Consider the following 11,356-nt stretch of genomic DNA (forward strand, 5'->3'; position numbering starts at 1 on the left):
CATAACTGTGAGGAACTAGTACGTACAGCTCCTGTGTAAAAGTAGTCAGAGCGTTAAATCATCATACCAGTGCTCCTAGGTTTATATCCCAATAAAGACAATTTTTTTACTTTATTATGCGCAAAAGTGTTATATGGGGCTATTAATACTTCCACAAGTGTGACGCAATAGCTGGTTTATCACAAATGTTGTCTGTTCAGTCGCACATGTCCGACAGAAAACCACACCTCTCTATGCATATGTACTCTCTAGGTTTGCTACTTTCAACAAAAGAAGCGAAAGCAGACTGCCAAAAGAACATTGCTACAAACTCCAAAACGTCCTTTCACACGTCAGGAAAATGATCTCCCCTACAACCGTTTCATATGTAAACAGCTGACACAAATTGTCATCTGTGGAATTTCAATACAGAATCTTTGACATGATAACCTGACACTACAAAACTCACTCACACGGGAGCTACAAGATCATCTCTCACTAATATGCTTTTCCGATGTTCTGCAGTTGTGGTGCTACTTTTAATTACCATTTACGCATTTTCTACTGGATGACAGCACATAGCATGAACTAAATCACTGTTTTGGTTGATAGTCTGTCTACATACAATGTCTGGTACCAAACTGAGTTTGACACCTGGAGGTTTGGGTGTTAGTGCAAAACCAAATTTAATCAGTCACAGTCTGACCAAACTTTGAGGATGTGAAACAAGTTTAACATTTAATGTAAAACTAGAGTGTAGTATAGAAGTAATGTCATTACTAGCAAAGATCTCCCCCTCCCCCCCTTCAAAAGTTTAACTCTTTCAGCAAAATCTCTAATGACAACAACAATGGTCTAATGAACAATCCCATCACCTTATACTACTATTTACCCAGTAAAATACTGCTTTATGTATGTAATTTATTTTCCTGTAAATACTGCCAGTGTTAAAAAAGAAAATCTTCATGCTTTTAAATTTTTTGGGTGAAATAATGAAAAACAACACAAATAAATAAAATTCTGTTTATATATTTTAAAAATGATATGAAAATAAATAAATAGACGTCAATGCATCATGGAACATAAAAATAGCACCCACCAATACAGCTTGCTGCATTAATATACTGATTTCGGACTCAATATTAGAGTCAGTAAACATAGGACTGACAATACGAAAAACTATATCCTACACACATATTTACAAAATCATTCAGTATCTGATCAGAATACCATTGTCACATCAAGGGTCAGTTTATACACAACAGGAAATTAATAAAATAATATCACAGACATGTTGAATTTATATACAGCGATCCACAGATGCCACTGTAGTAGCTGGCAAGTTACCCAGCTGTTGGTGTTTTCATAGCACAATAAGAAAGTCAACCAAGTTTCATCCCTGATGTTGGTTACGTAAGGTCACCCAGCAGAGATGCAGCAACAGCATGGGCTCCAGCAGCAGCAAATCGCACAAAGGTGTCACCGACAAGAGGTCCTAAAGCGTAAAGACCTGAAGGAGCATGGAGCACTTTGTGAGTGTAAGGATCCACAGCAATTGGATTACGACGTGGATCCATTGGCTTTGTTGAATTACTTGTAAGTTGTGCCACAAGCTCTTCAGGAATAAATGAGAGATCAGGCCTAGCACCAGTCAGGATAGCAGCAGCACACACTTGGACTCTCTCTCTTTTCCCGTCTGCTCCACGAAGAAGCACTGATCGAACAGCCTGTGAACCTGTCCCTTCCTCAGAGAACTCCAATACAGCAGCATCTGACAGAGCCTGGTACCTAGGATAACAGTGACCTCCATCAGCCATCATTTGACGTACCTGAAAGTAATGAAAGTAAATATTTCACTTTATCTTTGCCTTTACTGAACACACGTTCATCTCTAAGGAAAAGCAACAATGAAGAAAACAAGTTAGCAAATCACCTGTATGACTGCACCAATTACTTTATGTTGGGTACAACTTCATAAAGTGTCAAGAAGTATATTGTAAAAAAAGAGAGCAACTGAAATGAAATGTATGGGCTGTAAATCAGAAATTCTGTGAAATGAAATTGCCAGCAGAAGCAGAAGCACACACACACACACACACACACACACACACACACACACACACACACACACACAGAGAGAGAGAGAGAGAGAGAGAGAGAGAGAGAGAGAGAGAGAGAGAGAGAGAGAGAGAGAGACCTTATGAACTCCGAACTGTTTAATACGAATGCATAAGTACTTTAAACATTTTTCTTTCTTACTTTTTTTTAGTGAAATAAAGAATAATACTGTATTTTATTCTACGATATTAACTGCTATGCAGTCAATGAATGAAGACAGTAATGAGGATTTATTAATTTAGTCAGGTGTGTATATTTTCTACATGCCATGTATAAATAATTGTTTGAAGTCATGAAATATGATACATGATTTATTGAAAAAGTGGTGACATTTAGAAAACTGATGTACATAGACAAAACTCCTTGTATAATATTTGAATATTGTAGGTGAACAGTATAATAATAATAATAATAATAATAATAATGCGTAACTCAATGCCCTGATTCAAGTCTTAACTTGCATAGCCATAACCTACCCTTATTATATAAATAGGAAGAGGGGACCTAAAGTTTAATGTCAAATCTGAACCAAATGTTGTTCAAGTAACTGTTCACGCAGATTAAAATGCAGACTGAAAAATTCATCATCCAATTGCGATTCAATCCTGGAACCTCTCTGTTTCCATGCATGCATTTTATCACTTTATCACTAGGCAAGCTAACGTTAAAGCAGACCACTAGTTCGTACAAAAATATAAGCATTTCCATTCAAATTTGGAAGAGTGTAACAATAAATACTTAAAAGACTAAAAACACTCATTTTTATAAATAATTGTGCCATTAGTAAGTGAAACCTATGAGTGTTATAAAACTAGAAACGTGCATGTGGCACAGGCAGAGTGAATTTTTTTGTGGAGACCAGTTTGAAGAACACATTATTTTCACTTGACATTTACTGAGTGAATGAAAGTTAATATAACTGTCAAGGTAACCCTGGCCAAACCATTATGTGGCCAAGGTAAGTATCTAGTCGGGACGGCAAATGGTAACAGGAAGTCTCCTATCTCCTGCTGACATGTGGTGCTGTGTTGGGTGTGGAAGTACACAATAGCACACCAGTTTGTTATACTGAGTTTGTATGACTTTTGTTTTTTATTTAAGTTAAAGGGGTGAGAAAGGTAAAACTGTAGTAGCCCACTACACTCACAGGCTGTGTGTCACACCTCTGAATCTGATTAAGAATCTCTCTAGCTTTCACAACTTTTTTTTGGGAATACAGAAATACAAAAGGTCAGTCTCCACCTAAAAATGATCCAAACAGTTTCCTGCATGTACTGCAAGGTGGATTTTTTTTCAGAAAGCTAGGTAATAAATGAATCCTTGCATTGAACTCTTTATGTACCATTTGATCCTGTCTCCCCCACACCAATTCCTATGTTTCCCATTCACACACCCGGTTTTAGAATCATTTCCTTTATTTCATTAGAACTGTTATCAGGCCCTATTTATTTTTAGTAAGAAGACCTATTTTTATGAGAGTTCATTTTATTAACTTTTCTTTCCCTCGTGTAAGGTATCAGATTCAGTTTCAAGTTGTATTGATTAACACCAACCCCTCATCCCCTGTGTTATTTGTCACATCTCTACATTTAGATCACAACAGCAGAAAATTAAAACCAATATACACCAAGACTTACCTTATGGTACTCAGGATAGACATTCTCAGGCAGCACATGATCAAACAGAGGTGCATCAAGACGCCTCCGAAACACGTGTAGGACTGGTAGAGAACGGAAGCGGGCAGCTATGACAGCATCAGCAGCACTCAACCCAGCACCTACGATAAGCACAGGGTTTACGCCAGTGCCTATCATACCAGGACAGTCAAGAGCTCGCTCCAAGGAGGCAGCATCATGGAAAACCCATCGCAAGCTGTCTTCACCAGGCACTCCCAATTGATTAGGTACATCATGTGCTCCAGTTGCCAGGACCACTGTCCTGCATTTGTAATTAAATATTGCACGACCATCAGTTGCTTCCACCCTCCACAGCTTGTCAGAACTATCCTGAAAATATCAAGAAAAACACTTGCTTACACATATTTAACAATTTTAAATTAAGTTTATACTTCTTCTTATTCTCTTATTACATATTTCACAACTTAAATCATAATCAACGTAAAGAGTCAGCCACAAACACCCCAAATCACACATACATTTGTAAAGACTGCTTACACACCTTGACAGACAAATTAATAGCCAAATGTCATCTACTATATGGGCTTACAGTTTAACAAGTGATGTGAGCAACGGTGTCATCTTGGGTCAACTGAACCTATCCCATACATGATGCCACAATGGTGTTGTGGTACATAGCATGGTGTGTGTGCGAATGGAAGGAACAGAATATGGACAACACTTTTTTGCATATTTATTATTTCTTGGAATGTAGGTTGTTGTGAAAAACTGATCTGTAGTTTAGCTCAAAGTACAGGTTAAGTTGAAAACTGAAATTTGTTTTGACTTGGCGAAGCCAACAAAGTGAAATTAAAGCCCTAGTTTGTGTGTGATCTGAAACATTGCTCGAGGTCTAGGTTAAACTGAAAGGTGACAGTTCCGTTTTGAGTTTGCAATACCATATTGAAAACTCCTTTTAATCCATTATCTCTTAATATTTCTCCAGGTCCATCACACTTTATGAAAGATCAAGTCCAGATAAGGACACAAAATAACAGTACATTGACCTCAATGTGATTTGAGGAGGAAATACTCAACTCGTGATAACAAAAATAAACACTCCAAATGTCAAAGGTATAGAACATGAAATGGGCTGCCTATCAATGAGATACTTCCTTTTGTTTATCTTCTTTTTTAAATTTTAGTATTCTCACTCATTTCTTCATTACTCTATTCCCAGCCCTAGTTTTGTTGACAACTAATAGAGATGAATGACTACTGAAACTGGTGATACTACATTCTTAGAACTGAAAGTAATACACAAAACTCTGGGAACACACTTAAAGAATCAAATTAAACATACAGCAACCATTTCTGAATCCAAGGATTATTCTCAGTCTTATTTACGCGACTATCAACGACTCAGGACGTCGTTATCAAAAGAAAGAAAACTGAGGTTCTATGGATCGGAGAACGGAATGTAAGATCCCTTAATCAGGTAGGTAGGTCAGAAAATTTAAAAAGGCAAATGGATAGGTTGAAGTTAGATATAGTGGGAATTAGTGAAGTTCGGTGACAGGAGGAACAAGACTTCTGGTCAGGTGAATACAGGATTACAAAAACAAAATCAAATAGGGGTAATGCAGGAATACGTTTATTAATGAATAAAAAAATAGGAATGCGAGTAAGCTACTACAATCAGCATAGTTAACACATTATTGTGGCCAAGACAGATATGAAACCCACACTTGCATCAGTAGTCCAAGTTTATATGCCAACTAGCTTTGCAGATGACAAAGAGATTTATGAAATGTATTATGAGATAAAAGAAATTATTCAGACAGTGAAGAGAGACAAAAATTTAGTAGTCACGGGTGACTGGAATTCGATAGTAGGAAAGAAGGAAATTTAGTGGGTGAATATGGAATGGGGGTAAGGAATGAAAGAGGAAGGTGACAGGTAGAATTTTGCACAGAGCATAACTTAATCACAGCCAACACTTGGTTCAATAATCATGAAAGAAGATTGTATACATGGAAGAGGCCTGGAGATACTGGAAGGTTCCAGATAGATTTAATAGTAAGACAGATATTTAGAAAACAGGTTTTAAATTGTAAGACATTTCCAGGGATAGATGTGGACTGACCACAATCTATTGGTTATGAACTGTAGATTAAAACTGAAGAAACTGCAAGAAGGTGGGAATTTAAGGTGGTGGGACTTGGGGAATTTAAGGTGATGGGACTTGGGTAAACTACAAGAACCAGAGGTTGTAGAGAGTCTCAGAGAGAGCATTAGGGAACAACTGACAAGAATGGGGGAGAGAAATACAGTAGAAGGAGAATGGGTAGCTTTGAGAGATGAAATAGTGAAGGCAGCAGGGGAGCACGTAGGTAAAAAGAGAAGGGCTCGTAGAAATCCTTGGGTAACAGAAGAAATATTCAATTTAACTGATGAAAGGAGGAGATATAAAAATGCAGTAAATGAAGCAGGCAAAAAGGAATACAAATGTCTCAAAAATGAGATCGACAGGAAGTGCAAAATGGCTAAGCAGGGATGGCTAGAGGACAAATGTACGGATGTAGAAGCTTATCTCACTAGGGGGTAAGATAGATACTGCCTACAGGAAAATTAGAGAGATCTTTGGAGAAAAAGAGAATTGCTTGTATGAATATCAAGAGATCAGAAGGAAAAACAGCTCTAAGCAAAGAAGGGAAAGCAGAAAGGTGGAAGGAGTATATAGAGGACCTATACAAGGGCGATGTACTTGAGGACAATATTATGGAAATTGAAGAGGGTGTAGATGATAACAAAATGCGAGATATGATACTGCGCGAAGAGTTTGACAGAGCACTGAAAGACCTAAGTCAAAACAAGGCCCGGGAGTAGACAACATCCCATTAGAACTACTGACAGCCTTGGGAGAGCCAGCCCTGACAAAACTCTACCATCTGGTGAGCAAGAGGTATGAGACAGGTGAAATACCCTCACACTTCAAGAAAAATATAATAATTCCAATCCCAAAGAAAGCAGGTGTTGACAGATGTAAAATTACCAAACTATCAGTTTAATAAATAATGGCTGCAAAATACTAATGTGAATTCTTTACAGACAAATGGAAAAATTGGTTGAAACCGACCTTGCGGAAGATCAGTTTGGATTCCGTAGAAATGTTGAAACACGTGAGGCAATACTGACCTTACGACTTATCTTAGAAGATAGATTAAAGAAAGGCAAACCTATGTTCCTAGCATTTGTAGACTTAGAGAAAGCTTTTGACAATGTTGATTGGAATATTCTCTTTCAAATTCTGAAGGTGGTAGGGGTAAAATACAGGTAGTGAAAGGATATTTACAATTTCTACAGAAACCACATGGCAGTTATTAGAGTCGAGGGGTATGAAAGGGAAGCAGTGGATGGGAAGGGAGTGAGACAGGGTTGTAGCCTATCCCTGATGTTATTCAGTCTGTATATTGAGCAAGCAGTATAGGAAATGAAAGAAAAATTTGGAGTAGGAATTAAACTTCATGGAGAAGAAATAGAAACTTTGAGGCTTGCTGAGGACATTGTAATTCTGTTAGAGAAAGCAAAGGACCTGGAAGAGCAGTTGAACGAAATGGACAGTGTCATGCAAGGAGGATATATGATGAACAACAACTAAAGCAAAACGAGTATAATGAAATGTTGTCGAATTAAATCGGGTTATGCCGAGGGAATTAGATTTGAAATGAGACAAAGTAGTAAAGGAGTTTTGCTATTTGGGGAGCAAAATAACTGAGGAGGTCGAAGTAGTGAGGATATTAAATTTAGACTGGCAGTGGCAAGAAAAGCATTTCTGAAGAAGAGAAATTTGTTAACATTGAGTGTAGATTTAAGTGTCAAGAAGTCGTTTCTGAAAGTATTGTATGGAGTGTAGTGATGTATGGAAGTGAAATGTGGATGATAAATAGTTTAGACAAGAGGAGAATAGAAGCTTTCATAATATGGTGCTACAGAAGAATGCTGAAGATCAGATGGGTAGATCACATGAGGAGGTACTGAATAGAATTGGGGAGGAGAGAAATTTGTGGCACAGCTTGAGTAGAAGAAGGGATCGGTTGGTAGGACATGTTCTGAGGCATCATCAAGGGATCACCAATTTAATACTGGAGGGCAGTGTGGAGGATAAAAATTGTAGAGGGAAACCAAGAGATGAATACACTAAGCAGATCCAGAAGGATGTAGGTTGCAGTAGGTACTGGGAGATTTAGAAGCTTGCACAGGATTGAGTAGCATCGAGAGCTGCATCAAACAAGTCTCTGGACTGAAGACCACAGCAACGACGACTCAGCACCTCACATTTTTTTCTGAGTTGTTACCTTTATTGCTTAAATTATTCATTTCATAATTTTTTCACATCTTCCACAGTGTGGGTATACACCATCAATGAGAGCACTAACTTACAAGGTCAACAGTCAATGCTCTCATAAGTTGTTTGTTGACTAGACTTGTTTGAACATTAATGCTATTCACCTTCTGTGATGACTGCATTGATATACAGTAGGAGCATTTCTCTACTTGGGTCTGCTACTCGACTGCAGTTCTCGGCTAAAGTGTAATATGAGCTACAGAGAATGGCAAATATTGAAACCAGTCTATCCATTACACGTTATATATTGAGCACTGTCTGTTAACCTCTCTAGTCTTATTTCCCCATGTAATAAACGTATCATTAATCTCGATTAAGCTTTCCTGATATTTGATTGACAACAACTGAATAAAACAGCAATGGCTCAGGCAGCAGTGAACAGAAGAGTGGAACGGAAAAAAGGACTAGGCCACGTGAGAGAGAGAGTTCGTGATAGGATTGCAAATATCTAGCTCATGTTGGATGGACTACCAAAACCATTGGTCTGATGAGTTGTTGGAAAAGATATGCAGGAGCCAGATTATGCACAGAGGAGTGCCACTGCAGATGTGAAAGGGCCAAGGACATAGTTATTAATGTACCTATTGCAAACCCTCTTTCACCTTGGACAGCATATCATTTTTTAGATTACACATGCTAAATGGGTTAAAGAAAATGGTAAGACAGCACTTAAAACCCCCCACAGCTATTGCATTGCCTGCGAATGTTAGTAACAATTCGTGTGATGAACAGTGGGAACTGAATATGTCAAATCATGAGTGAGTTGTTGGTAGCCAATCTGAATAGTTGTTCACAATTTCAAATGGTTTGTATATAAAATTAGCTGGTATTTTTTCCCATTAGGCTAAAATTTAACCACATCAGAATTTTCAACAAAACTGGAAATAAAATTTGCGTTCAGCAGCATTACGATGCCATTCACTCACTCATTAAAGTTACAATAATAAAAAAATTATAAACAAATATCTAAGCATTCATTTTATTACTTACAGCAACAGGAGGAGGAGAGATGTGTGTTACATCTACTCCTGAGTGGAAATTGTCACTGATTCCTGTTATAGAAGGATATGCAGCAAGATACTGTGCAACCCTTCCTGCAGGAGGACGCCCACTCCCTTCCAGGGGAACTCCTGGCAATGACATCCAAGAAGCTGGAGAGAGTGCTAGCACTTGTCCATCAACGCGTCGCCATACACCACCTGGAGGCCCACGTCCCAGTACAATGTAAGAGGGTAACTGCCGTCCTGTTGGTGCACGTCTGTATTGTATCAAAGGATCTATCTCCAAGCCAACGTCAGCTCCTGGTCGAGCCAGGCTATCCATCAACACTGCAACAGGGTTTTGTGACCGTCCCTCTAGTCCCTGCAAATTTGGTAGTTCAATTAGTCACAGAACAGAGAAACATAAATAGGTCTACTTGTTCTACATACTTTCATGCTACTGCGTATTTTACTATTATGAGTTTTGATTGCTGCAAGTGTTTTAAAGTGTTTCTGGAAGAAAAAAAACTGCATAAACTAACACTTCCACTATTCTGAGTGTTAATACCATGCATTACTAATCAGGCTTCAAAATGACAAGTAAATTTTTGCAACAGACATCTATTTGCTGCATTATCTAGTATGAATATATAATTTACAGATACATTCATCTGTTTTCATACTAATAAATTGTTGAACAAAGATTGACTTTACTCTGGCTCACCTGAGACAGGAATTCCAAATCTTGATCCAACAGTGACACATCAAGTGACGTAACCCTCAGCCGAGCTGTTAACATTTCATCTGGATGCTCTCCACCAGTGTAATATGGTAAGTTTCCTGACAGTAGAAATGAAAGTGCCATAGCCGATGGGCCATTTCCTGGAACACATTATATTGTCCCTGTATAACCTGATACACGTTTTATAATGTACGTTAATTACTATCACATCTCTCGTCGTTCTTCGATACATTATGTAAACAACAGTCGCCAAAACTGAGATTTCTACGATTTCACTGCAACGGCTCGGGGTTTTTGGAACCCCGTTAAGTAATTTTCAGAAGAATGAAAATAATTAGGCGTGTACTTTAATTACTCACCTACAATGACGACGTCTTTGTATATCTCGTTGTCCGTCGTGAAATCAGGCGCCAGGTTGTTCTTCATTATTCACACGACCTAAAACAAACCGAATATTCGAATGATGTTTGGCCGGTGCCTGCAAGCAACAGAATCATTCTGCGTTTTCTGTTTAGAAAATAAACAATGGAGAAGTGCATACTTTAGTCTGGTTGTCGAACGATAATTGGCATCGTTCTGGCGACACTGACGAATAATTTCTTAAGACTATATCCTGCATTTTCTTAGTTATGTTACGTTCATGAAAACATTTAGTTTAAATTTCAAAACAACTGTCCACCTCATTACTTTTAAGATCCTCGGCTGTTAAGTATAACATACACTTTCTTCACTAAAGTAAAATGATATGTATCAATCGTTTTTAATCACAGTTCCTTCAATTCGAATCCCTCCGTAGATCAATCGCGATCGCATTTTCTACATTCTCCTGTCGGTGTTCGTATGAGCGTCAGCTGTTGGACAAAGATATTACGCCAGGTCGAATTGCGATGGCCAGCTAACATCTAAAATAGTCAGAAGCACTGTGTCCTGAAGAACCGTGGACTAGTGCATCTATTTCATCTGCAACGCACTGTCTGCACCAATCAAGCAAAAATGCTACAATACAATGGCCATTAAGCTGTTGGCGAATGGAACATGTAGTGTTATGAGCTCGAACGTTATTGACAACTGCGAAAAGAATGTCATTGCGTACCGGTACATTTACATTTAATAGCATGCGGCGTATATACAACTGTTTTACTGTCGTTGATGGCCAGCAAGGCAATTGGCGGCTACAAATAAAAATACATTATAGTTCGACATTTGTGCAAGGCTCACAAATGTGTTAGCGTTCCACGATAAGATTTAACTAAAAACGGCCGACAATTTTATCTACGGGTGTAGTTGAAATTTTGGGGAGTGATACCACAACGTTGACAAAAGCATCGCCTGGGTACATGCATTTTTATACTCAATCGCTACATCTTCGCCGTAGATACGAACTTCGGTCCTGCAACAACAACGTTATGACGTAGCATTGCGGGGGAAATTCCGTGATCTTGTGTTCAGACACATGATGATTGGATCACTGTCTCTTAAGTGCGTATTCAGATTTTAACTGAACACTGTTTCA

General features: G+C 38.3%; 1 protein-coding gene across 2 annotated transcripts in view; it reads right to left on the minus strand.

Moving 5' to 3' along the window:
* Nucleotides 1-988: 988 nt before the first annotated feature.
* The window catches only part of LOC126278347 (oxidative stress-induced growth inhibitor 1-like), a 117,245-nt gene continuing 106,877 nt past the window's right edge, over nucleotides 989-11,356 (minus strand). The window contains exons 1-6 of one of the 2 annotated variants that reach the window (XM_049978389.1): nucleotides 10,385-10,742; nucleotides 10,203-10,281; nucleotides 9,826-9,983; nucleotides 9,112-9,483; nucleotides 3,735-4,103; nucleotides 989-1,808 (exon numbers count right to left, since the gene is read on the minus strand). In XM_049978389.1, the coding sequence (XP_049834346.1) occupies nucleotides 1,389-1,808; nucleotides 3,735-4,103; nucleotides 9,112-9,483; nucleotides 9,826-9,983; nucleotides 10,203-10,269 (1,386 nt within the window). In that variant the 5' untranslated portion in view covers nucleotides 10,270-10,281; nucleotides 10,385-10,742 and the 3' untranslated portion in view covers nucleotides 989-1,388. Of the gene's footprint in view, nucleotides 1,809-3,734; nucleotides 4,104-9,111; nucleotides 9,484-9,825; nucleotides 9,984-10,202; nucleotides 10,282-10,384; nucleotides 10,743-11,356 lie in introns of those variants that run through there. The other variant, XM_049978388.1, reaches the window with a different exon arrangement.

Source organism: Schistocerca gregaria, chromosome 6, assembly GCF_023897955.1.
Source record: "Schistocerca gregaria isolate iqSchGreg1 chromosome 6, iqSchGreg1.2, whole genome shotgun sequence".
NCBI classification, from domain to species: domain Eukaryota; kingdom Metazoa; phylum Arthropoda; class Insecta; order Orthoptera; family Acrididae; genus Schistocerca; species Schistocerca gregaria.